General features: G+C 39.6%; 1 protein-coding gene across 3 annotated transcripts; it reads left to right on the top strand.

The window, feature by feature from the left end:
- Positions 1–734: 734 nt before the first annotated feature.
- On the top strand, positions 735–26,398 carry ECI2 (enoyl-CoA delta isomerase 2). Of its 3 annotated transcripts, XM_068198649.1 has the most exons (12): positions 797–886; positions 9,942–9,996; positions 10,490–10,679; positions 14,406–14,568; positions 15,834–15,932; positions 17,624–17,815; positions 18,617–18,686; positions 20,053–20,155; positions 21,734–21,854; positions 23,929–24,018; positions 24,884–25,027; positions 25,846–26,398. In XM_068198649.1, the coding sequence occupies exons 4-12, from the start codon at positions 14,461–14,463 to the stop codon at positions 25,999–26,001; spliced, it is 1,083 nt and encodes a 360-aa protein (XP_068054750.1). In that variant the 5' UTR covers positions 797–886; positions 9,942–9,996; positions 10,490–10,679; positions 14,406–14,460; the 3' UTR covers positions 26,002–26,398. The 3 variants fall into 3 exon arrangements, with proteins under 3 accessions (XP_068054745.1, XP_068054759.1, XP_068054750.1); XM_068198658.1 differs by lacking the exon at positions 9,942–9,996 and having other exon boundaries at positions 759–886; XM_068198644.1 differs by lacking the exons at positions 9,942–9,996; positions 10,490–10,679 and having other exon boundaries at positions 735–886.
- Positions 26,399–27,384: the final 986 nt, after the last annotated feature.

Genomic DNA, 27,384 nt, shown 5'->3' with positions numbered 1-27,384 from the left:
TTGACTGCTCTGGTGACCTTGGTCGACCACCAGGTTTGTGCCACAGCTGGTTCCATTTCTGACCCTGCAGAATTTGCAGCATGTGGAACTGCCTGGTCTTCTTGTTACCCTTGCTGTGAGCGAGTTTAGGGTCCTGAGCAGCTCCTATAGGACCTTCAGACTCACAAGTTTAAGGGACCACATGGGATTTTACCCAAGGGTACTGGCACACTAAGCTGGTCTCCATCATTTATTACCAGTACTTTGGGAGCTAGAAGTGTTTAGCCTGGAGAGGAGGAGACTCAAGGGTGACCTTATCACTCTCTACAACTGCCTGAAAGGAGGTTGAAGCCAGGTGGGATTGGCCTTTTCTCCCAGGCAACCAGCCACAGAATGAGAGGACGTAGCCTCAAGCTGCACCAGGAAAGCTTCAGGCTGGACATTACGAAGAATTTCTTCACAGAAAAAGTGAAGAAGACATTGGAACGGGCTGTCCAGGGAGGTGGTGGCATCACCATCCCTGGAGGCACTCAAGAAACAACTGCACGAAGTTCAGCCAGTTCACTTGGTGCCATGGTTTAGCTGACAAGGTGGCGTTGGGTCAAAGGTTGGACTCGGTGATCTCAGAGGTCTTTTCCGACCTATGATTCTGCGCCTCCCGGCCACAGCACTGCCCGCCTGCTATTACTGACTGGGCAGAGCCAGAGCCAGAGCCCGGCCCCGGCCCCGGCCCCGGCCCCGGCCCCGCCCTCAGGCCGCCCTCTCCGCGGCCGTGGAGGCGGCGATCCATCCTCGGGGCGGGGTTTGCCGTCTCCTCCCTCCTCCCGCCTTCTTTTCCCGTGGTTATGGCGGCCCCGGCGCTGACCTTCGTTCGGAAGCCGTGCTGGCGGCTGCCCTGCGGGACAAGGTGGGTGCCGAGCGCTGCGGGGCCCCTCACGGGGCGGCCCGGCCGGGCCGGCAGCGGCGGGCCCGGGGGTGTCCGTGCCGGGGGTGTCCGTGCCGGGGGTGTCCGTGCCGGGGGTGTCCGTGCCGGGGGTGTCCGTGCCGGGGGTGTCCGTGCCGGGGGTGTCCGTGCCGGGGGCGTCCGTGCCGGGGGCTGGGCAGCCCCAGCTGCCTCCCGCCGGGGCTCGGCGTGCAGAGCGGGTGCCCTGCCCGTGCCGCTGGATGAGCCGGGCTGGCGTTCCCCGGATGGCCCCGGCGTTAGTGCCCCGCGCCGGGAACCGCTCTCATCCCAAAAACGGGGCAGGTCGCTTTCTGCTAAAGCTGGGGGACCCCTCCGGCCGTACCAACCACCTTTAAGTGTTTGAACACAGCTTGGGAGTGGGAAACCTGTGTTTCGCCTTCCTGAGGCTAGTATTTCACCACTAGAAAAGTTGTTGGTTAGGCTGGGGGTGAGGTATCCAAAACCGTAGTGAAATGTGCAAAAGAGTGTGTGTGTTTGGGCCTTTTCTTCTTTTTTATATTTTACTTTATCAGTCCCATAGACCATGTAATTATAAATGGTTTGGGTTATAAGGGACCTTAAAGTTAATCAAATTCCAACTCTCCTGACAGGGGCAGGGACACCTTCCCCTGGGCCAGGTTACTCAGAACCAGCCTGGCCTTGACAAAACCAAGCTTAATTGTGTGTCCAGCTAATTACGGCTTCTTGCTAAGGCTGTTCTGGCTTTCCAGATAATCACACAGTATCTTCTGTGCCTCTGTTTATTACATATTGCCTTTAAGCTGTTTCCAAATAAAGTGTCATGTGCAGGAGCGTGCACTGCAGCAGCTGTGCACCTTCAGAGTTAGCTGGGCAGTGAAAAGCAGAAGGGATGGCTTGAGTTGCAATTATACTTGGAATTGTGTGACATACATTTTTATTGAAAATGGCTATATTGGAAATTCCACTGTGAAGTTGCTTGTATATGAATAAGAATCACAAAGTATGCCAATTCATCGAATTTCCTCTTCTAATCAAAAATAGCTTAATACTCAAGAAAAAGTAAGGTGTGTTAAGTATACTTGGTAAGCAAGTTCCTAAATAGAGTAGTGAAGCAGACATCGTCATACCAATAGATTTAGAGATGTGTGATACTCTGGTAACAACATTCAGATTTGACTGTTAGAATGCACACTTTCGTAAGTGAAATGCTTTTACTCAAGTATCCAAGTATGTCTGTTAGGCATGAGCGCATCTTAACTGAAGACTGTGAGACATTTATGCATTAAATTGTCATATTTTTCACCCAAAGCTTTGTAAGAACTTACTTGAAGTAAGTACATGAACATTCTAAGACAGAGGGAGAAACAAAGAGAATTGTGTGACTTCTGTCCTCATTTAAAAAAAAACTCTCTAGGCAAGCTTTCTCAGCTAAATAATATTAATTTACTGTATCTAGGTTGTTACAATGAAAGTGAGGGAAAGCAGTTTTAAATTGGGAAAACATGTAAAAGACTGGCCTGCTGATCATCATTAGGCTGGTGGAGTCAGATGTATTTGAAATGGCAAGATTCTATATGAGGCAGCAGTTAATAAATCAGTATTAATAATGGGTTCATGTTTTTAGTATTTAATCAGATATAATAAAGACAAATAGTGCAATTTTTCTAATACTGGAGCACCAGAAAGGTGAGCCTTATTTTCTGTCTAGCAGTATGCAAGCAGAATTTTATCAAAGATACTGGCAACATTGCTGTGCCAGTGAATTTAGGAAGCATTTTTTGCAGTCTAAACTTGGAAAAAGGAGTCATATCCTTGGAACACTGAAAGAGAAAGACTTGTGCAAATATAAAGGCAATATGCAAGAATTGTTCTTATTTTATTTTGGTTTGTTTGTCTTTCTAAGCAGGACATTCATAATTCTTTCAGACGTGGAACTGTGGGTTCCACAGGCTCTTCTTGTCCTGCCCTGTTGCAATATATAATATTTCAAGGTTAAATTCATCTGAGATGGGGGGGATGCTGACACAAGTGCCCATTCAGAAGAGTCTCACTGGAGCCATGTGCATTTGACAGTCTTTGCACTCTGGTCTTTGAGGTTGGGGGCCCCACAACACCACTGCTGTGAAGCTGTATCTGCACTTAGGGCAGGTCAGACAGACCAGCGGGCACCGAATGCTTGCTGCTGGGGAACTTCCATCTGTGCTGTCCTTTTTTGGGGGGTTTCCTTTGGACTAGCTGTAGTGCGATCCCAACACTGAATGCCTGTCAGTGGCTGGAGGACATCTCCCAGTTTTATGTAGTTTAGAAGGGATCGGATTTGTATGTGTCAAGCACAGCCTGGGAGAGTGGAGTTGGCAGCAATGCAGAGAGTTTACTCCAAGAGCACTCTCCTGGTCAAACTGAGACAGTAACATAGTCACACCCAAACTTCCTAGTGTGTTCCTTTGTATTTCAGCAACTTTAAATGAGGTCAAAGACCAATTTCCCATGAGCTATTCTTTTATTTCTCAGAAAAGACTTTTTCATAGGAGCACTATTAAATGCTGGTCTTTAAGTAAAGTGAATTGAAAGCCAGTTAATTTTCTCTTACACTGTTGGCTTCTCCTTGCTTCTGTAGCCTTGTTGGTCTCTCCCTGTGCCTGGAATACTTCCTGCTCACAGTAAATCTCCACTACACTATCTGGTTTTCAGCTTGGGAGGCAGCAGTCTTAAGAGTTCAAGTTCACTTCCATCTGTCTCCTGAGCAGCATTCCAAATCTCTTCTTGGCATCCGCTTATCATCTCATGACAAAACATCTGGATGTTTACAGCCCACCCACATGGCAGGAGCTCAGGTGTTCCAGCACAATGCACAACAGTCCTTATTCAGTCTCTGCAGTCTTTTTGTACTTCTGCCTGGGAGTTTATTGATCCTGCACCCTAAATTGCATACTTTTTACTTGGTAGTGCAGTTGCATTTGTTGGTAATTATCTCAAACACCCTTTAATAGATGTATGGCAAAACAGGACATTATAACCCTTCCATCTTTTCCTTTACCTCTCTCTGACTGCAGACCTATAGACCCCCAGAAGAGAGCTATGGCTCTTTTCTGCCTTGCCTCCCACCAAGCCAGTGAGATGTAAAGTCCTGGGTCTTTAGGGCCCAGAGGCTTTGCTTTGCCATTAAACTGGGCTTTTATAAGGAAGTTGCTCCACTGAGGGAAGAGGAAGAACTGATCTCTTGCAGCTGAGATTATTTCTTGTTTCATCAAATGACTGCACTCAGGGGCCTCCTTCTTAGAAACAGTTCAGTATTCCAGGTCATTCCCTGAAAAGGCTTCTTGATTGCTGTTAATGATGGATCACAAGTGTTTGTTTGCTTCTTTTTAATATGTGAGGAGCACATAAATACATTTTTCCACTGCTATAGACATGCAATAAAGTTTCCTGCATTTGAGAAGAACTGTGTATGCCAGCACACCCAGAGGACAGGTAAGCCTTGCCTTGTGGAAAACCTCTTTGAGGCTGCTGCCATCCTGGAGGTGACCAGTAAGTCTGGTGGTATCCCCTTTTTTGTTCTGTTTCCTTTTTCCAAGTTTGGCCATAAGGATCTAATTGGCCTCAGAGAGAGTCTGCCTTGTATCTCTGGTGGGAAATGTCTAGTCCTTTCTGTCAGTGCTATTCAGATAGTTGTGGTTGTGTATGGACGTACAAATTTTAGGAGCTTTTTTCTGATGTTCTTATGCTGGCGTCTTCTCAAGCATGCCTCTTCACCCACTTTCCCCCCCACCAGGCTCTATTTTTGTATTGCAACAGCTTTCCTTTTCTTTCCTGCTGTCTGCTGACATCCCTAAACCAATTCACTTTACAAGGAGGAAGACTGGATGTTTTCAGAATTGCTATCACGTAATAAATCAGACTATATCCTTAAAAACCCTCTTTGCGAACACTCCTGTGTCTCCTGGGAGTCTGTACTAAAACCTCTGATGCTTACAGTAGAAGTTGCTTTTATGCCTGAAACTTTTCCCCCAACGTAGGTGAGTGGGGTCTTGTTTCCCTCCTGACCTCAGTGAGGTGTAGGCAGCAGATGTCCTGCAGCCTCCTGAACATCTGCCTGCCTACTTCCCCACTCACTAGCAGTTGAATGGGAATGCATCCTGGCTCGCTGACGTGGGAAATGTGTCCACATACAAGGCTTGTGTCCTATCCGCAAAACATAGACCCTGATCCTACACCAGGAAAGCCCTGTGGAGTATGTTTTTTACTCCCTGAAGCTGTCTTACACAGGCTCTTGCATTTTAGTTTCTGACTCTCTGAAGTTGTGCCTCTTGGTGCTGTATTTCAGTCTGCACTAGTGCGCCTTGCTCAGCTCTTTGCTATTCCCTATCAACCAACATCTTTTTCTGTGAGAGGTTTTCTGTGACAGGTTTCCATTTATCAGCTCTCCTTGGCTTGTGCTGATTTCTGTGGTGCTCAGGTACTCTGCTATGCTGCTCCTGCTCATGATAACCCAGCTTATCTTTGCAAACTTCCTTTTGGTAGGTCAGATCTATACTTATAGTTGGTGTTTGTGATCTAAGTTTTGTGGGTCACCGACCCTTGCCTGGCCACCAGAAAAGCAAGCAGAGCATATATCTGCCTTGATTTTAAACCTATTTTTCCCCTGAGCTTAGTCTTTTTTGTCTTGGTGCAAGTCAAGAGGAAGTTTAGAGAGCTCATCATACTTTTCTTACCTTTCAAGTAGTAATTTTTTTTGTTGTTTTATATATTAAAGAAACTACCTTCTTTCCTTTCTTGAAACCTTGTGCCATTTGACTTTTGCAGTAAGTTTTTGCAAAATACTGGTAAAATCATCTTCCTCTTGCATTTGTAAGGTAACTTTCAGAGTCTTTCAGAAAGGTTCTTCACACCACCAGTCTTCGTAAGACATGACATGAAGTCCCTTGGTATGTTTGTAATTTCAATTTCAGATTATCAGATTTTTGTTGAATAAATTGCCCCAGGTCTTTAAAGACAACCTGTTGGTCCGTTTGATTGTGGGTGCTGGAAATACTGACAAAACCAAGAGCAGTGTGCTACTTTGTGTTTAGACCTAAAGTGTTTAATTCTAAGCTGTCTGAAAGAGATCTAGATTTGGGCAGGAAAAGCCATTGGCAAATACTGCTTTGTTACTGTTTTGTTCAGTATTTTTTGTCCACCCTTATTGTATCTAGATGTGATGGATTCAGGAGAAAAAGTAAGCTTCAGACAAAATTTTTGTTTCCTTTCACTGATTCAGCTGCACTGTGAGGAGTGTCAGTGGCTGTTCCGATGTAGGTGGAAGCTGCAGAAGCTGGTTGTGTCCTTGTCAAGAAACATACTTGTGTTGGCTATAAGCTATTGATATTAAAGTATATGTTTTCTTGCTATCCATACAGCCAACAAGGTTTGTCCCTGCAAGCTGAATCAAAATGCCACTTTCCTTTCTCCATTGATTTTGAGTATTTGTTCATAACTTTTTGTTAAGTCACCTTGGATAACGATGTGTAAGGAGTGTATTTGAGTTTGCTGCTCTCCAAATGCTGCAATAAACTGAGTGATTCTCAAATGTCACATGTATGAGTATTGCAGCTCTATATTTTTTCTGCTAATGTTCTTATTTTTAACTTTGAAGTGTGTTTCTGTCTGTAAATCTTCCTGCTTTTAGAGATGTCTTACATGGACTGAGCATGTACAGGAAGTTTTCTCATGATTTAGTTATTCATCATGTCCAGTCAACTTAAGACTGCTGGAAAGAGAGAGTTCTTGTGGAGATTTCAGGAGATGATCCTAGTATCCCTCCCAGCAGCTGTGATGAGAGCATAAATAAAACAAAACTGTGCTTGTATAGAGCACAAAGATCAGATCATTTCATATCTCAGTGAATGGTAATCTAGAGCCTTCATTCTTAGCTATTCTTTAATATTGAAAAAGAAACTACCAAGCACAGCTGAGCCACTTGCACTAAACAACAGTGATTCAGCACTTCAATTTGCCAACAGACACATAATTATCCTCTAGTTTTTATATGTCAAAACAGTGTAGGAGTGTAAAATAGTAAAAGCTGATAAGGATTTATACACCAAACTTGTGTTTAGAACAACTCTTGAAACATTCTAATGTAAAGGGGAAAATAATTTGGCTTTAATTTCTTTCTGTTTGTTATAGTAGCAGTAAGTAAATTGTTTATAGAATATTTGAACTGATGTTTTCTACTAGTAAGATACATTGGAAATATGAGAACACTAGCAACATTCTTATTGCCTAATGGCAATAAATTTAGTTACTCCATGCTGTAGTATAGTGGGGTACTGCCAGGGTCTGTGCTGGTGGAACAGGAAGGGATAGTTGTTTCCTTTCATTTTGGGGATTTTTTAGGGAGGATGGAGTTTTGTCTACTGAAACATCAACTCCTTCATGGTGTTGCCATGGTTAATAAAACTTGGTATTTCCCTGAATGAACCAAATGCATTGATTTCTAGAGAATTACTTTGATGCTGATAAGACCCCATGGATGGACAAAGACTGCGAGTACACATGCAAGAACTCTGAGCAAAAGGAACATCATTGTAACCAAAAACTATTAAGCTAATTTATTAAATGCTTTTAACAAATTTGTTCTAACATGCTATGTTCAGATCTGTTGTTATCTCAACCCTTTGTGCTCCACATTGGGAATCAAAAAGGACCGTTGTGGTTTAACCCCAAGTGGAGTACCATGCAGCCACTCGCTCACCACCTCCCTTCTCCTGGTACTCCACATTTCCCAGTATAAGAGAAGAAACTTGAAAGGGCAGACTAGAAATAAAAACCTGAATCAGTTTTCCTTTATTAGTGTAAAAATTGTCAAGCTGAGGTTTCTTTTAATATTATACACAAGTCCTGTTTGTAAGAAAATCTGTCTATGCAACTTAAAGGAAGAGTACTTTGTAGCTAAAGTTCTAACAGCAGCAGCAGCAGGCACCGTTGATTTGATAGGCACACATGATAAAGTAATTCAGTAGCAAGAAAAGAAACAAAAACAATCTGAAAAGAGTATATGGTGAGAAGTGTGTTTAGTTAAGTGATATGAATTTGTTTGGGAACAGCATGTAATAAGATGGCATAAAGAACGACAGGTTTGCTTTTCTTCTACAGCCGGAAGAAACTACCCAGAATTTATCTGTAAATTTACCAGCTACATTCTCCGTAGCTCTCCTTTATTTTTCCAACAGCAAAGGAGCAATGAGTGTTCCAAACATGCCACAGGATGCTCAGTTTGCTTCAGCATTTTCAGGTGCCACTTCTTTTTCCCAGCTCAGGTCTCAGTAGCTTGTATAGGGAAAATAACTGGAGAGATATGGCAGAAATTAGCCCTCTCCACTTTAAGCAGTATGGGGAAAGCTCTTTTATTGCTGTATAAGTGCTCGGGCTATGTAAAAAAATTTGAGTCCTTAATGTTACATTATTATCTGTTTGGTTTCAGTAGAATATAATCAATGGCATGATGAATGATAACTTGGGGAACCTGCAGATTAAAATTTCCTAATAATTTTTATGTTAACAGCATAGACAATAGCTTCCTCTTGCCAGCAAAATAAAGTGAAGTACAACCCTAAATTTACTGTCTGCAGAAAATACTGCAAGTGAATATGGAAAATTATAAATATTATTTTCCTGGTTACCAAGGAAGTGTGGTACTGCTAATGCTTTGCTCATTGTCATAATTATTTGGTAATCAAACTTTATTTTTTAAAATCTTGTTAGAGATTCTGATATGAAGGCTTTGGGGGGAAATGAGAGAAGTTGGTGTGTCAGGTCAGACTTACGTAATTTTTTTTCAGATGGTTCATTTTCTCATGGTTACAGTTTAAATACAGGTTTGTGCTCCCCTCACACTTCTCATTTCCTAACAGTTGCTACAATTGCCAGTGGTGACAAGCTTTCCCACCAGCTCTGCTCCTGCACCCCTTGATCTAGCTGAACTAATGATCTAAAGTTGCTATTCCATCTCCAGATCCCTTTTCCCTTCCAGGGAGAAAAATCAGGATAATTTAAGGGAAGATCAAAGTGAAAGAAGTGCTGCTGAAAAAAGGGGAATGAAGCCTGAAACTGGTTGGAGTGGTACTGTCCAGGCACCAACAGGCAAGGACTGCCCCAGTGACTTTGGCAGGGAGCACATGTGGTTCCTTGCTGTGGATGAATATGTCCCCACAGCAGGACAGGGAGCAGCGAGGTCTGGTTTGGTTGCTCTCCTCCTGTGTGACTTCATAGCAGTCTCTAAGAGCAGCACTTGCTGGTGCTGGGGCAGGTGAAGCTCTTGAGATACATTTTAGGCTCCTGAACCTTGTAGAAAAATTGGAGGTCTGGCTGGCACCTGCAAATCAGGTGTGGGTTGGGCTGGGGAAACATGTGCTGTCTCTTCTTTGCAGGGATTCAGGAGAGGCATGCTTGTTTTTAGGTGTTTAAAACAATCAGAAGCTTGTTTTAGGTTATAACCAAACTCTGAGCACAGTGATGTTTGTGGGAGTTGATTGCTTTGTGTCATAACAAAACAAAAACTGACCCATACAAATCTTTAAATAGCACCAGCACACCAGTATTTCATGCAGTTTTCTCTTAAGATGGAAAGAACATGAGCAGAAATAGTGCTACTTTATGATGCTGCAAAACTCTGTGTGTGGGAAATGCCAAGGGGTGGTTGCCATACCCTTTGCTGTTCTGCATGAACAGTGTGTGGAAAGAGCATTGGAAAAAATGACAGCACCTTGAGATCATGGCAAAGAAGGAATGTTGTACACATGATCTGAAGTATTGCATGTAATGGACAAAAGATGTTGCAGGATTCATCCAAGTGACAGTTTAATGTGCTTCTTGCTTCTGTCTAACAACACTTCCTGTTCTTTTTCTTGCTTGTCTCCCTGAAGCTACTTAAAATAATGTAACATGAGTGTTTTCCATTTCTGTCAGGAGTTTTAAACCCATGTGTATCTAGCACCACCCGCTGCTTTTAATCCTAATAGGATTTTTAACTGCTTTTCTATGTGCTTTATTTCCCCAGGATCTACTAATGTTAAAAGAAAACTTGTACTAAGTAAATGGAAGATAGGTTTCAGGTATATCCATCCCTTTCTTCTGCTGAGTGTGTCTGATGTTTCCTGTGCAAAGAGATCTTTTGACTTCTGTTTAATCTTTATGAGGAAATTGCTGAGTTGCTTTAAATGTTAGAAAGTGAGCAGTCAGTATTTTACAAAATGTTGGCATTTTTAACTCTTCTAAAGTCCTTATGCAAGGGACAGAGCTACACAGAAGTGAGAGGCCTGCCTTTAACAGCCTTTGCAGTCTTTTTTTGAATAATATAAACAGTGAGAAATTACTTTCAGTGGAATTGCAGTCCTAAATTTAAGAGACATTTGAATGTTTATTGGGATAAGGGACATTTAAGTGAAGAAGTTGAGTGAATAGGATGAATGATGAGCCTCCAAGGTATCCTAAATGACTGAATGGCAGCAGAGAGATGTCTGAACCAGGGGAATAAATACAAAATGGTTGTCAACCTGCGTGATTCAAGTTCAGACAGTGATGCCCAGGATTTATTTCTTTTTTCAGAGTGTACACCTTGCGAAGTCCCCAGTGACTGGTCTTGCAGGAGAGCACAGGCGTTTGTCATGGACTCTGACTGCACAGCCAAATTGTGACTCATCTTGCTTCTGTCTCTCTGTTGGGAGCTGGCTTTTTACCCAGCTGGGGGAGGTTGCCCAGCCCTCACCACTCTTCTTTGGGTGCCTCTACAGCAAAGGTAATTTGTAGCAGTGGGGCAGTGGCAGCTAATTGGCCATTGGGTGCAGGACAATAAACAGGAAGCTTTGTGAAGGAAATTATTTCACTTTGTTGCAGTGAGTAGATGAGAAAGAGAAATACTGAGGGGTTTTTGGTTGCCTTTCCTAGGCTTCTTTTTCTGCTTGGATTAAAAGCCTGTAAGTGAGGTTCCAGGCTCTCTGCCTGCCTTGCTTGGTTTCCACAAAGTCTTGTGTGGCTGCTGAACTGGGGCATGGATTTGCTCAGTGAATGACTAGGAAGGACTCAGTGTCACAGCAAGGGAACAGCAGATGGAGGGAGTAAGCTGTTGCACACTGTACTGCAGCAGCAGTTCCTCTGTCCTTGGGACTGTGGCATGGCACCACTGTGCAGTGCCAGGGGTGGCAGTGCTGCTGTGCATGCTGAGAGGTGTCGTCTCCTCACTCTGTGTGATCTACTTGGGATCGAGGGGCTTTCTTACTGCTGTTTGTATGTACCTCTGAAGAATGAAGTCCTGCCCAAGATGAATTAATTGTGAAATAATTTAATTTTTCCTTTGTGTTTTCATTCTTTGTTGTTATTTTAATAGCAAAATCATAGTAATCAGCTTAGCCTTAGTATGTTGAGAATTGATGAGCATTTCTGATGCGTAGGAAATGTCTTTAGAGATCAGAAGGCAGAAGGAGTGGGGTGAATCATCAATGTCCTGCAGAGAACTGAGTGACAAGCAGCAAGGAAGAATGAAAGATAAAAGGTCTTTTCTTATAAACAGACTTTAATAAACACCTAGATTGCACAATTTCCTATTACAAATCAGTAGGTAAGGAGGAAAAGAACGAAAGATTAAGTATTTGAAGTGGATAGATAACAATTTTACCCAAACATTTAACTAAGAAGTAAAAAGTGAATATAACCAAACAGCAAAGTTCCTCTGAGCCTGGACTTACTGAAAGATCATTCCACTTTTCTTTTCCCCAGCCAAACATTTTGATTGTTTTATCATCCTCTTCTAACTTGTCTACTTTGCATCCTTAATAAGGAAGAGAAATGTGACTGGCTAAATGCAAAGAAACTCAAACCTAACCAACCTTAACCATAAATATGTGTGTACATACCTTCAGACCAGCTGCTATGGCATCCTCAAATGTTGTTAATTTATTATCATTATCAAGTTGTATATAAAAGAGATTCCTACAGCCTTTTTATGATACTGACCACAGCCAGGCTGGAGTGAAATCCAGATTGTCAAACGTGGTGTTAACCCAAATCTCCATTCTTAAACACAGGATCTACCTCAGTCACTGCCTAGACTGACAAGAAAATTTTTTAGCAGATACACGGATCATCTTGGGGACAGTAGCATTCCAGTAATTCCAAAGATGGATAGCAAAATTGGAGGAAAGAGAAAAAAGCCAAACCAAAACAAACAGCTACTCTTCCTGCAGTCTTATTTCTTCTTCCTGTAAATGTGACTTTAAAAACACATTTGGGAATAAGAACTCAAAGTGTCATGTTCTGGGACTCCAGGACAGACTAATGAAAGAGATGCAGTGTTAAAAATCTTGTATCTGTATCCATTTAGGTGCACTTTTGCCTGTTGAAGGTATTTTTTGGATGCTGGAAACAGAGTCCACAAGTTGGCTGAATAACCTCCTTGCTATTTAAGGGATGAACTTCTTAAGACTCTGACAGAGTCTTCTGAACACACCAGCTTGAATGTTGGTTACAGTGAGAGTTGTTTACCCCCTGTTTGTCTGGGTGCACTGCTATCTTAATAAAGGCTTACAGCTGATCAGCTTAAGTAAAAGGACTTTCTGTTCTTGCAGCCTTTTCTGATAGCCTGTTCCATTTTGTATTGTTCAGATACGTTTCTTGCTTCTGGTACAAGGTTTTGAAGCAAATTTTGAAAATCTTTTCACTTTGAAAGAAATGTTGTGTATAACAAAAAATATTCTTTCTATGTCTGTCATTCATACTTGGTATCTCCAAAATATTAGAACTTTGATTTTATTAACAAAGAAGGGTTATAATAGGACATAAAAACAGTAGGACTTACAAATGTTTTCACAAGACATCATCTAGCTACATAAATTTAAAGACAAATAAAAGTAATGGGGAACAGTTCACATTCTTCACACTTGCTGCCTGCAACTTTTAGGCTTTCAGCAGAAAGTAATTTTTTTTTAAGAAATAAGAGAAATGAGGACATTTTTGAGGTAGGCAGTAGAACATCTTTTAAATTCTCATTAGGTGTGTATAAAAAGGCAGCATTTCCATTTTAAAATTATTGTCCTGTAACTGAAATATTAACATTAAATTGATTAAGCATTCTGCCAGTCTCTGTTTGAGATGCTCATTAATTTTTCAAATGAAACTGATTATAAAATCTATCATATATGATGTTCTAACATGACAGGTGTGTCTGTAAGTTAGAATGGGGAAAGTTGGGTCTTTTTCCTTTTTACTAGAATAGAGAAGGAAGATTCTTACATAAACTGCAAATATTTTAAAAATAGTAAAAATGCTTAATGTCTATTGGAATTTAACAAAAAAAAAAGTGTGACAACATGCTTTTGCCCTCTTGAAGTAAATCAAAGTTATAAGACTTCTTGGCTTTTGAGTCCAAACTTTATTGAAGTAAACCTGATTTTATGAAGTATTATAGAATTGGGTTAGGTTTGCTACTTTTGGGGGAGGTTTTGATGGAACTGCCTTTTTCTGGTGAGAAGTTGTTCTCCCAGAATATTTTGACTGCATTTCTTTTTCTCAAGTGTCTACAAGCTGGTTTACTTACAGTCCTTTTCCAAAGTACATATTGAAATTAGCCTTTATTTGTGCTGCCCTGAAAGGAGAACCAGACTTTCAAATTCAAATGTTTCTAGCTACAAGCACACACACACTTGAAAATATCACGAAGAGCAGACAGGCTGCATACTCATCTTAATTAATGGATGTATAAAGCTGCTAATCATAGAACCATTTAGGTTGGAAAGGGCCTCTGAGATCATCAAGTCCAACCATTAACCCAGTACTGCTAAAACCACCACTAAACCATGTCACCAGATGCCACATAGACACATCTTTTAAATGCCTCCTGACAAGGTGACTCCACCACTTCCCTGGACAGCCTTTTCCAATGCCTGACCACCCATCTGGATATTAGGAGGATTTTCTTTGCCAATTTAAACTTCTGCTGGTGCAACTTGAAGCTGTTCCCTCTCATCCTGTCAGTTGTTACTTGTGACAAGAGACTGACCCCCACCCGGCTACTGCCTCCTTTCAGGCAGTTAAAGAGAGTGACAAGGTCCCTCTGAGCATCCTTTCCTCGAGGCTGAAATACTCCAGCTCTCTCAGTTGCTCCTCATAGGATTTGTGTCCCAGACCCTTCACCAGCTTTGTTCCCTTCTTTGGACACATTCCAGCACCAAAATGTCTGTCTTGTAATGAAGGGCCCAGGACTGAATGTATTATACAAGGTGCTGAGTGCAAGGGAATGAGATTTAAATAATTAATAAAAATCAATAATTTCCAAAGGTTACTTATATCACAGCAATAGCAAACTTCTAAAGCAACTTTCTTGTGACTTTTAATATCTTGTTGTTTTGATTAGTGTTGTATGTAATGTTTCACATTTACTTTAAATGTCTTAAAAAGCAGTGTGTTTGTTTCTGCTCTAGTCTTTCACAAAAATCAAGTAATGGGATTTTTTTTCCCCGCTTACTCCCAGGCCAACACAAGCTGTTTGCGTTCCAGCGATTCATCTGCACGTGACTGCAGCCACCATGCAGGTCAGCCAGAAGGACTTCCAGAAGGCTCAAGAGCAGCTGAAGCTTTTGAAAAAGGATCCTGGGAATGAAACTAAGTTGAAACTCTATGCCCTGTTTAAACAGGTAGGCATGACTTGACTTATTTTTTTTGGTGAGGAGTGTTTATAAACTGAGGGGATAGGCCTGTAAAATTTATTTAAAATACAGGCTGTTCAAATGTATTGTGTGTTAACAGGCTCTTCATTTTATATGAAAATAAAATTGTGTTCCTGAAATGTCAGCCCTTTAAAATGCCTAAATTCTGAAGGAAGCCAAACCTGTTTTTTCATGCTTTGAGTAGAAACCTTTATTCAAATAAATAGAGCAAAATTGCATCCATTGTGTGATACCTTCCATATAATAATTTTGATTCAGCTTTGGAAATGGCTTATGCCTAGGAAAAAAGAGTAGGCTTCCTCTTAAGTTTCTTGTATCTATAGACATCTGGGCCTATTATATAATGGTTTTGACATTTGGAAGTTGATTTATGGGGATTTTTCCTCTCTTTTATTTTAGTATGGTCATTGTTGGTTTTGGGGTTTTTTGTTTGTTTATTTTGAATTCAAAGAACTGTTCCTCCACAGTTCAAGTGAAGGTTATTCTTTACCACAGCATAAAAGGAGACCTTTGTAGAAATAGCTTTATGTCCATAGCAGGGCTTGTATTGGTATTTCAGGAAGTATTTGTGGGTCAGGTTTGACTGCAGGGTCAGTACAGGCTTGTTATGTTGAGGAAGGCAATCAGCAACTCATTTTAAAAAACCTTAAAGATAGCTGATGGTTCCATGTAGCTTTATTGATTAATAATAGTGAGCTCATACATGTATTCTTTCTTTCTTTTCTCCTCCCACTTGAAACATTTCTTTCCAATAGTTTATTTTTCTTCAGGAAAACTGATCATAGAATACTTCGGGATAGCTCAGACTCTTCCAGTTCAGCTGGTCCAATGCCCTTGCTCATAGCAGGGCCAACTTTGAAGTAAGATCCAGATTAATAGTTCCTATTCAAAGGTTTCTTCACACAGCTCACAAGTATTTAACATTCTTTATGAGTATAACATTTTCACAGTTTTTGCAGCAGGAGAACTTAACATGCATGGGTGTTTTGGAAAGCAGTCTCTCATATTGATCAGGTGCTTCTGGAAGCCCAATACATTATTAAAAGTAACAGACACTGAAAACCTCACAGTATGTGAACTGTCAGCATATTGTCCAAACAGTATTCCTTCTCTCTCAGAGTTGAATTCTGTATCCTGATCAGATAAGTATTCAGAACAGTCATCATCTTTTCTACCAAATCATCTGAACTTTAATCAAAGGTTTAAATAAGCCTGTTTCTCTCTCTTTTCAGGCTACTGAAGGTCCCTGCAATGCTCCAAAACCAGGTATGCTGGACTTTGTCAAGAAAGCTAAATGGGATGCATGGAACTCTCTTGGCAATTTGTCTCAGGTGACAAAACTCATAATTTCACTTAGCTACTTTGTAGATTACTCCACCTTGAAGTGCCTTGTCTTTAAGTGAGTGGCTGATGACTAAAAACATTGCATGTTAGTTGAGCATCTCTGCTTCAGCCATCAAAATGTTTGCTACTGTATTCCTCAATCACTTCACTGCTTCACTGTTTGGAGATTTTTTTTTTAGTGTGTAAGCCTAGTTCCACATTATTACTGCCAGCTTGTACTGTGTAAGTGATCTTATGTGATAACTTCCAATGAAAATAGTGGTTTTTTGCATTATGGTCCATTCTGCTCTTCTCTTTAAGAAAAATGGAGTGAGCTTCTCAGTTCTTACAACAAAACACAAATCTCTGAATTCGGCATATTCATAACTTTGCCATTTTAAAAAGTCAGTCTCTTATGCTGTTGACTAAAATGCTAGAAAAATTGGTGTATTGAGAGCCTCTCTTCATTCTTTCTTTCTCAATATATCTTGATATTTTTAGTATATTTCATAACCTTTAGAGAAGTCAAGTGAAGCAAGCAGGGAGAATAAAGATGCAGAGATACATTAGCATTCCTTTTTCATGCAGGCTTTAATAAGTCTGACTGCATAGAGCTGCCATGGTTATCTCAGCTGCTATTAAATGAAGGAAACAAGCTTTTCAAATAATCTGTGTCAGTGCTGCATTAGACCTGCTGCTCAGTAGTAGTTGCTGAGCTCAGTCAAAAAGATTCTTTAATATAGAGGAGGGGATTTGTATTTTTCTTTTTCTAAAAGAAAACATGGTTGCATAATCTCATGAATATAAGATATTGTTCTGCTTTGGGATTTTTGGGGTGCATTTTGATCTTTTGTTTAGTTTGGGGTTTTAGGGTTATTTTTGAGATGGCCCTGCAGCTTTTAGGAGTAGTCAAGAAATACTTAAGGAAAGGAATTGACTCCTCAAGTTAGAGTGGAGAGTGGATAGACATGTGCTAATCATTATGGATTATAGAACTGTTCAAAGTATGCTATCCTTTCAAGCCAATAAGTTGTAACAACCAAGTACTTAAAATTCTTCTAAATCATTGCTTACTTTAGAAATAGGGAGACAATATTCTTTAGGCTTCTGTGCATCATGTTAGTGCTAAATGAAAACTATTGTCTTCAAGCAATTTTAAAATGCCCTAAGATCCATTTCAGTGATCTTATTTTCAGCAACACATATTCTAAAATAAAAAACTTTTGTTGGAGAAATGTCTGACTGGAAAGCAGAAACAAAGGATCCATAGAAACGTGTAAATGCTGGGAATATGACAAAGGTCTCTCTAGTAATCTTAATCATGGATGGAATCACTCTTTCAGCAAAATAAATGTCATCATCCCAGCATCTATGCACTTTCATTTTGTGAATCTATTGCTACTGCCCTTAAGGTGACTTAAAGCATGTTCTGCAGTGCTCAAATACATGTTCCCTTTCTCTCCCCCCTGATTGGAATATGTTATAATGGAGATTTTAATTTTCTTTTGTCCTGAAGCAGTCACCTTTCCCTCCCCCTCCACCAAGGTACCCATTTTATTAGTACTGCAACTGATTTCAGTTGTAGCTTTTCATAATCTTGTGTGTGTTATTTTCTTCTTACTTTTTTAAAGTATTTTTTTCTTCTTTTTTTTTCCTTTTTTTTCTACCTGATTTTTAAATTTCTTTTCTTTTATTGCAGGATGATGCCAGACAGAAATATGCTGAACTTATCTCAAGTCTGGTCTCTGCAGAATCTGCTAGCCAGAAGAAAGAGGCTTCTCCAGAAGAGGGCAGGCATGATGGCTATGAAACATTAATAGTTACTACCAAAAACAATATCACAAAGATAATGTTTAACCGACCTGATAAGAAAAATGCCATCAACCATCAGGTAAAGAAATGAACTTGGGAGGAATGATTTTTTTTTTCTTTATGAAGAAACTTTAATCTTTAAAGGGTCCTTACTATGGGTTCAACAGAACTGACTGAAGCATGGTGTTCTGACCTTTGTGAGGGATCCAACAACAACCTAAGGAATAAATACCCAGTACAAAATGAAATCATTCAGTTAAAATTTTACAGATTAGGCTTTTCTGTGTCTCTTGATTTATTTCAAACTTAATATAGGATTATGGTCAGACTAAATTAAAATAGCAAACTGCAGGAAGACTGGCCTGTGTTTTGGATACAAGATTTGACTGCTGTGTTGAGTATAACAAAGCATTTGTGCAGCCTTTCGCTCAGTACTGCTGCATGTATGTGTAGGTGATCTTCTGTTTCCCACAGTTATCTTCATGAGTAAGTCCATCTTGTTGAAAACATCACAATCATCCTGGTTCACAACTGCAGAGATACCAGAGGAGGATCTTCACCCCACTGCTGCTGATTCTTTAGTGTGTTATTTGATCCACTTAAACTGCTGTATTGAAACCAGCTGTTTCACGTCAGTGCTTGTTTTTCCAAAGGACCTTATTTTGTCCTTTAGATTTGCACTGCAAGTTTTCAGTATTGCAAGCGTGTGTCTTTATGGTCCGAAGTATGTAATACCAAACTTTCTGTGCATGACAAATATTTTAGTAGTTAAAAGGATCATAGCTAATCTATCTCAAGTTCCTTGTTTTCAGTGTCAATCTCATTTTTATGTTCTTTTGCAGCATCACATTTGTACTTTGTTGATTTTCCTTTTATGCAGATGTACAGAGAAATTATCAAAGCGCTTGAAGAAGCTGGAAAAAATGATTCTACCATAGCAGTTATTACTGGTATGTTTTATGTGATACCAAGGTATAGTACTGACATGAAATACCTACCTGTGTTTAGACTAAGGTAAAATTAAGTGAGGAAATCCTTTCCTCTGTTATAGACCAAAGATTTTCTGAAGTGTTTTGGCAAAGTTTATTCAAGCTGGAGTTTTAAATTCTTAAGCAAGCTTGCTGTTTCATCAAAACATCTTTCTCAGCTGAGAAGATGGACATGGAATGCTCCTAAAGGCTTTATTACTTTTGAATAGCTGCCTGTCTGACCCGTCCTCATTGCAGAAAAGTGTCTTTTTAAGAAATTAGCCAGAACTTGAGTTTTGGCTGACATCTAAGTAGAGTGAATTCAAGGTGAATTTGGGCTTGGACATGTTTTCTCTAAGGTAATTGCTTGCAAATTCTTCTCCACGGTCTGCCTTACCAACACCTGGTTCCCATTCCCAGGATGCTGGATTTCCTTTCTGTAGCAATGACTGTGCACCACAGCCCTTACAAGATAAGAAAGGCGAGTCACACAACTGAAGCTGGAAAGTCTAACACATTATATAGCTGTGAGTCAACAGCAAACACCTCTGCAAAACCTTTCTGTTCCTTTTCACACAGTGAAAAAGAGCACTGCAGTGTAAAGTAGGTCCCATCCTGTGAAAGTCCTCATGGAATATAGGGTGATTTAAGCAATTGAGTCATGCAGTAATCAGCTTTTAAATGCTTCTTGCTTTTTTTGGTGGTGCCTCAAATTGACTTATACATTGAATACCAGCTTATCTGTTTCTTACTGAAGAATCCATCTTCCAGTACAGTGATGTCAATGCAGTGCTGTCAGTCGTATCCTTACACTGCTGTTCCTTTTTCTCAATAGATCATAAAAAATATGAAACTCTACCACATATTAAATAGGTTATTCTGTCTACTTTTGATTTCTTCATCAGTTTGAATGTGGGTGAAGGGAGATGCATCAACTTACATTTCCATTGTCCTGTTTAAAAAACCATTTCTCACATCTAATTGTCTGAATGGTTGCAAATTGACAGAAAAAAAACCCTAAGGAAGTGTGCAGGGAAAGAAATAAAATATTTTTTCTATCTGACAGTTACAGAAAAAAAAAGAAAATTATTTTTCCACATCAAATATTTCACAGCTAGCATTCTTTGGCTTTTTACTGATTTTTTTTTCCAACAAATTGACAGTCAAAACACTTTTAAACTATAGATGTCCTTTAAGATATTGTATATATTTTGAGAAAATCCTCTAATTTATTAATGTTATTAGACACTCGGGATTAAATTCTTTTGTAAATCTAATAAATGAAAGCTTCTCTTTTCTTTCCTACTCAGAAACTATTGGTGCATTTACTCCTTTGTGTTCTCTGCAGGAAATGGAGGCTACTACAGTAGTGGAAATGATCTGAGTAATTTCACGAATGTCCAGCCTGGTGAAATGGAGAAGATGGCAAAAGATGGAGCAGTATTACTCAAGTAGAACATCTTGGTTTCATATATACATAAGTTACTGTAATGGGAAAAATATAATTTGCAGGCATTGTTAGAAAACACCAGCAGAGACCCAGATTAATCTATTTAGATGACTATGTCTATGGGATCACCGTGTGCATAAACACAAAGATCCTGTGGGAGGAAGTGGTATTAATTGTATTAAATAAATATATTAATATTAGAAGTATTTTAAAGCACAGTGATACGAAAGACTTGATTTCCTTGTTTAGTCCCCAAAGTACATACAGGTATAATGACAAAAACACTGTTTTAACTGTGTATGAAAAAATTGTGGGGGTTTTGATATCCAGCAGTGTCTACACTAACAAGGAAATGCCAAAATACCTCTACTGGCAGACTTCTTTGAATGGAGACAGGTATAATAAGCTTGTTCAAAATTGCCCAGTAATTCTGGGATCTTGGTTCTGCCTTTAAATTTTAATTCACCTGTTAAATGAATTGATTTTCTAAGGCCAAGTAGATCAGGGATATCATCTCACATAAGGGTTTGTTTCTTTTTTCCCCTTACTTAAGCAGATTCTGTCTTCTCATTTACTTCTGTATGTGATAATTGCATCTGAGAGATGCTTGCAAATTGGATTGTTTCCTTAGGCACTTGCAGTTGGTGAAAAAGCTAAAACACACAGAAAATCAGTGGGTTTGGTTTATGTTTTAAAGATGAACTGCAAGTGAAGTACTCAGTTTTGCAGATTTTACTTAGGTGAGCTGTCTGTGGATCACAGTTGCCCCTCAAAGTGATAATGATGCAGTGTGAGCCTGTTGTGAAGATGTTACTCAGTGGTACTTGGCAAGGGTTCCCGCCTGCGGTGTGGTGTTTTGCAGGGTGTTCAGCACAATGCAGGGTTCCAGTGCTTTATGGCCTTTACCCTTGCTCTTGTGGGAAGCCTGTGTTTGTTGGGCTGTTACTGTTACACAGGCACAGTGCTTCACTACAACCAATGTACAGAGATGCCAGAAAAATGGAGTTCTTGCAACACTGTTCTCTTTTGGAAAATGTTTTATTTTGAGAATGCACTTTGCACCTCTTGGATGGAGAAGCAGCTGTCAGATGAAACAAAATGCTGTTTCTCAAACGTGTGCAGAGGGCACAAGGGAATTCTGTGTTGAGGTAGCATTACAGTGTTGGTACCTGTTGGGGCTTCACTGCAGAGCAGAGTCTGTGAAGGGAATTACTGTCCCATGGGTGGAGTTGGGATGGATGCGTAGGCAGAGGGCTCTTGTCAGCGCGCTGTATTCAGCTACTGTAGCTGAAGAGGAAAACACTTCCATAACTTGATCACAGGAACTAGGAAAGCTCTGCTGACATGTACAGGTTTGATTCTTAGTTGCTAAGGAAATGCAGCTGTTTCAAATAGTTATTATTTTGTTATAATTCATTTCTGAAAAGCTCTAAAACCATACATTACATAGTTTCCATCTAGCTCGTGGGTTTTGTTATGCAGTGTCTAATTACGTGTTTTGCAATTTGTTTATGTTGGCTGAAAAACACTTGAGGTGTATCTCTTACATCTTGCATCTTCTGTTTTCCTTTCTCTCTAGAGAGTTTGTGGGTCATTTTATTGATTTTCCCAAACCACTGATTGCAGTGGTAAATGGCCCAGCTATTGGAATCTGTGTAACAGTCCTTGCTTTGTGTGACCTTGTCTATGCTTCAGACAGGGTAAGTACATTACATGACCTATCCCAATACAGTCTTAAAGCCTCTATCTGTATTAAACACTATTTGATTTGGGGTAATCCGAAAGAAAGAAAAGAGCACTTCAGAAAAGTCTAAAGGCTATGTATATCACATCAAGGAACACCTACCTATATTAATAACCAGCACAGGAGTGCATCAGCCAGTGGTTATCATGCATGGAATTTCCCGTGCTGTAGTTAAGCTTATCAAGTTACTGACTCCAGCTTAGAGGCTATTTTCTAAGAGCCCCTCTTCTAAGATGTTGTGAAATGATGTTTGTAAGGCCCCTTTCAGGTGTGAAAGGGAGAGCAAAAGTTTATTATGGAATGGAAGTTCAGTAACTGGCTGAAGTAATTAATTACAGATCACTGATGACTGTCACTCCTGACATATGCTTGTATAATATGTATGATCTATTCAGTCAATTATGGCCCATAGATCTCTTTTTTTACTAGAAAAATGTTGGCTTCTACCTCTTTCACCCCTCTCATCTGATCTTTTGTTGCTACAGGGTGAACATATTTTTCCTTGTTTCTCAGCTTAAAGAACAGTCTATATGCATCCTTCCTTGGAATAACCTTAGCCATCAGTGTACTTAGCCTATTAGATATATCTCAGGTTTACCTTCTCTTCTCAGTATTTTCCTTTTTTTTGAGCTGAACAGCTGCCATTTGTTCAGCCTTTCCTCATGTGGTCTGCAGTAACATTCCTCAGGACTCCTTCCATTTGCTCTGTGTCTCTTTAAGCATAGTGGTACAAGCTGGACACATCACTCCAACTCATGTCTTACTAAACATGAAATGGAGCAGAAGAACTTTTCCACATTCTGCAGGCTGTATTTGATTTACATACTTGTGATCTGATCTAACACCTGGATCCCTTACTGCAAAGTTGCCAGGAAAACAGTTTTCCCTATTGTGTCTCACATGCTACATACCAAGTTGTTCCCAACAAACTTTAACTTGTCCATCAGTAGTATCTTCTTACTCATACCTCTCAATTTTATCAAGACTATTTGGAAGTCTAGTCACTTGCCCTTAACATATCATCTCCTTATACCCATGAGTTAGTGTAGATTTAATTGAAATTTAATCCAAATATGCATGAAATGTTTTGTTCTGTAAACATTATCCTTCTTTCTTGAATGGCTTGAAGTTTATACTTGAACTTCCTTTTACTTTTTATGTGTAATCATTGATAAATACATCTTATTTTTTGCCTTTTATTCTTTTAAAATCTCTGCATGATTATATTACTTGCATACTTATTATGTGACACAGTTTTCATTTTCTGCATATTTGTGTTTAAAGTCCATGGTAAGCTCATTATTTAGAGTCTGCTAGTACCTTCCTACCTGCACTGGGACAACTTTTGCTTGAACCCTTGGTAACAGTTCTTGGAGGATTTCTATAGGATCTAACCTAGCCTTTCACTTAGATTATCCTTTGTGACAATTTTCCTATTACCTTCAAGATTGTTGAAGCCTTCTGAAAGTTGATTGATCCTTGTTCTGACAGATTGTTCACTGTTCACTTCTGACTTGCAATTGTGGTATTATTTTGTAAGACTCCTTGCTGCATTTCTGGCTCAGGCTCTTTTAATATTTGCTTAAAATTTGGTGAAAAAAAGATTCAGTGACTTGAATTTTTCAGAAGAATAAACTTGCTTTGCCTTCAGAAAGGAAAAATGCTTTTTGCCTCCTAAGTTATTTGGAATATTTATTTAATAACATTTAAGGCAAATGTGCATGAACATCCTTTCTGTAAAGATTTTGCACATACACATTAGTTTCTCTAAGGGCTGTATTCAATTACTGTAACTTCATCAATAGGGTTGTTGGATGTGGGAATGGAGTTATACAAAGTTGGCTCTGGGGTGCATTGAGGGAATGAAGCAATGTTACCAGATGGTATTTCAAGGCTATTATGGTGATAGGTCGAATGTGTTTGGTGAACTCTGTCTCAGTAGAAGATTTAAAATGAAAATGAAATCCTAGTACTTCAATTCCATGCTCTGATCTAAGGTTTCCTTTCTTTTGTTCTCTTTCTTTTACCAGGCTACATTTCACAGCCCATTTAGTCAACTTGGGCAGAGCCCAGAAGGATGTTCCTCTTACCTGTTTCCAAAAATTATGGGCTTAGCCAAGGTAAGAATGTGTGCAGTGCCCGTGAGATCATCTGACCTTTGTGTGTTGGTATCCTCTGACTGTGACAGCAAGTGTGGTCTTCTGTCCATACTCTTAATTTCTCTGTCTATTCTAGAAAGAAGGAAACTAATTTATAGTAAAAAAAAAAAGGAAAAAAAAAAAGGAAATAAAAAGAGGAAATAAAAAGGAAAAAATCTGAAAAATGAAGAGACAGCAGAATCTTTTTTTTTTTTCCTCGGAACAGCATAAGTCCTTTTTGCTTCTTTTGATATCCCACAGAAAAAAGCTGGGTAGTTTTAAATACTTATTTTATATTTCATGCATTAATATAATGTATTTTTTTGAGCAGGGTTTAAATCTATAAAGAGCTGAACAAGTGCTTCATAGGCATACAAGTACCAAGAGTAGTCTGTTCAGTGAGACACAGCCTGCCAGTACATGTTCTAGAAATCTTGGAGTCACTGCAAAAGTGAACAAACACATTTATGATGGGGCAATTTCAGATTGCAACCTTGGAGCTCTGCTCAAAAAGACATGTACAATCCTAATGAACAGTAGGAACTGTAGGCCAGTCCCTAGTGATGAAGCCCAGGGGTTGATTCTGAGTATAAAATTTGCTTAACCTCTTCTTTATGGCCTGGATGATGGGACTGAGTACTCTGCTCGAGCAAGGCCTTTGAAGTATCTGGAGATTCCTTAATAATTACAGTAATAATAATCATCATCTATTCTATGTTCTTTTCAGAGGGCAGATATTAACAAGCAAGAGAGTAAAATGAACATGATGTGGAAGCATGCAGCTTCCCTGTCAGATAACTCAAGTCTTGTGTCTTGTTTAATCACACTTTATTTTTTTTTTATATAGGCAAGTGAGATGTTGCTTTTCAATAAAAAGCTGACTGCAGCAGAAGCCTGTGCCCAGGGACTTGTGACTGAAGTCTTCCCTGACAGCAGTTTTCAGAAGGAAGTTTGGGCAAGATTAGAAGCTTATGCAAGCCTCCCCAAAAATGTCAGTATTTTTAATTTTTCTCCACCTTGTAAGCCTGTAGAATTCCCAATTCTTCTGCCAAACCTGTCCTGTCTCTTGGTTTCACTTCATCCTTATTCAAAATAATGAGGCTCAATATATTTTCCTTCAAGCACAGATCTGTCCCTCTGCTACTGGGAATCAGATCCTTCTCTTCTACTCTGTCTGCATCTAAGACAGTGCACTGTCCACAGAGATGCAGTGGCTGAAAAGCCTTACAAATTAACTGATTAATCCACCTGTGCAGTGCCTCTGTGAGTGCCTTAGGTGGCTTCTTTTCGGTCTTTATTTTGGCAATAGCTTATATTTATGAATCTTACCACTGGTTCTGCAATATTATTATAGTGTGTGCACTCTGGGTACTCAAGATGACACTGAGTGGCTTTAATTTTTGCTGAACTCAGTGTTCCTGCTCCCTAGTTTAGGATTTGCAAGACTACTGAAGTCCTGTCCTGTCCTTCCTTGGATGGGAGGAGACAGCTGTGCCAGCTGCTGATAATGTGGGTAGCATTTGATGCTGCAGACAATTGAATGGATTTTGTTTCTTTTGCCCATCTACTCTGATTATGAGCACTTGGGGGACTGCTGGTTTGCTTCCCATGAGCCTTCTCCACCTTATTAGTAGTCTAGGGAATTAAATGCAATAAATACTTCCAGCAAAAAGGTTGACTAAAAGCTAAGAGATCTGATGTTAATGCAGTTGGGTTAGGATTCCAGTGTGGGTTTTATATTATTTCCTGAAGCACTAAAGTATAGAAAAGAAAACTTACCTTCCTAATGTTCCTCTCTTTCTCCTCCAGTCCTTGGCAGTGTCCAAGCAGCTGTTACGAAGTATGGAAAAGGAGAAGCTCCATGCAGTCAACAGTAGAGAGTGTGAAGTGCTGACAGAGAGGTGGTTGTCTGATGAATGTGTAAATGCTATTGTCAGCTTCTTCCAGAAGAAATCAAAACTCTGATCTTCACCAGTAGGGTAATTCACCATCTGGCAGTAGCCTAATCTGCCCTCATCATTAATAAACTTCCTCTTCAAGTGGTAATTCTTATACCTTTTCATGTGGTATATCTCTGTTCTGAGTACTAGGTTAAACCTGGTTCCCAAAATTAATGCACTGTTATGTGCCTTGGATCTATTATGGATGTTTAGGTTGGGGAAAAAGGTTTATTATTCTGTAGGCATCAGTGATGTTTCTGAATAATACTAAAGCAGATTGTCTTCCAAAAGAAGCAAGAGATTCTATAGCACTCTGTTTTGATAGCTCTTCGGTAAATATCTTATGAATGATTCTTTTTATTTGTCTGGGGGGAAGGAGATACTGTATTAATTAAAAAAAATAAATAGAAATATTTAATTACCTTTGTGGTGATTCTTATTCTTTCTGTGAAACATCCTGAGTGAGAGGGCCAGTAGTTCCTGGGAGCCCTATTAATGTAATAATACTACAAAAAAGCATTCGCTTGACTTCACGTTCAACTCAAAAGATGTTTATTTTGAGCTTTCTGGGTCTAATCCCCACTGTATTTTTCCATGAATTGCTTCATATGACTCCTTTTCTGTGGAAAAGTGTGATGTGTTTGCTTTCCTCATGGGAAAATGCAGCCTGTGATAACCTGTTGATGGATGAAACAGCAGAAACAGGATGCCTTGATCAGTAGATGCCAGCATACCTCTTACAGCAATGGGAGATAAACCACTGCTCTCTGTGAGTAATGAGAGTAAATCAGCATTACCTCTAGGGAATGGAACTCCTGTGTGGTTTTGGTTAACTTTTGGAAAAGTTAAATCAGTGTCTCAGATCACTTAGAAAGTTTGTAACTTCTATGTTCACAAAATGTTTGTTTCGAATTAGCATCTTTAGTAATTTATACAAATTGTATAGGTCTCTGGTGTTAAGAACAATGAAGTCTGATGAATCTCTTAAGATACTTTCTATTTACTCCATACAACAAAGCAGCAAAATTGGATAATTTCTTCTGAAATAGAGTCACTTATTAATTATATTTCTTATAATTAGATTGTGAGAATTATGTAAGTGTTCCTGAATGATCCCTTCCAAGGTATCACTGTTGGATGGTGCCCATTTTCCTAAAGGGTGTGCAATGTACAACAGGATTCAGGTCCTGCTTGGCACAGTTATACACACACCTACTATCTGCCTCTCTGTTTGTATAGAATCACAGGTAAATAATCAAATGGACCACATGAATACCAGAGGCAAGATACCAACACCAAGTTTCAGAAAATAAGGTGTTCTAAGCTTACATTGATTAGACCTGCAACATTCATTGATTATATTCATTATAGTTACTGCTAATACAACACCTGTTTGACTAAAAGCACA

Source organism: Anomalospiza imberbis, chromosome 1, assembly GCF_031753505.1.
Source record: "Anomalospiza imberbis isolate Cuckoo-Finch-1a 21T00152 chromosome 1, ASM3175350v1, whole genome shotgun sequence".
NCBI lineage: Eukaryota > Metazoa > Chordata > Aves > Passeriformes > Viduidae > Anomalospiza > Anomalospiza imberbis.
Note: the sequence above shows the minus strand (reverse complement) of the source record. Positions and strands in the feature narration are given on the sequence as shown.

Excerpts from the sequence above, each read along its gene's own strand:
- ECI2 (XM_068198644.1), top strand. The coding sequence starts at position 825 with ATGGCGGCCCCGGCGCTGACCTTCGTTCGGAAGCCGTGCTGGCGGCTG. Across the intron at positions 20,156-21,733 it reads GATGGAGCAGTATTACTCAA|AGAGTTTGTGGGTCATTTTA; the intron begins GTAGAACATCTT and ends CTTTCTCTCTAG. Across the intron at positions 24,019-24,883 it reads AAATTATGGGCTTAGCCAAG|GCAAGTGAGATGTTGCTTTT; the intron begins GTAAGAATGTGT and ends TTTTTTATATAG.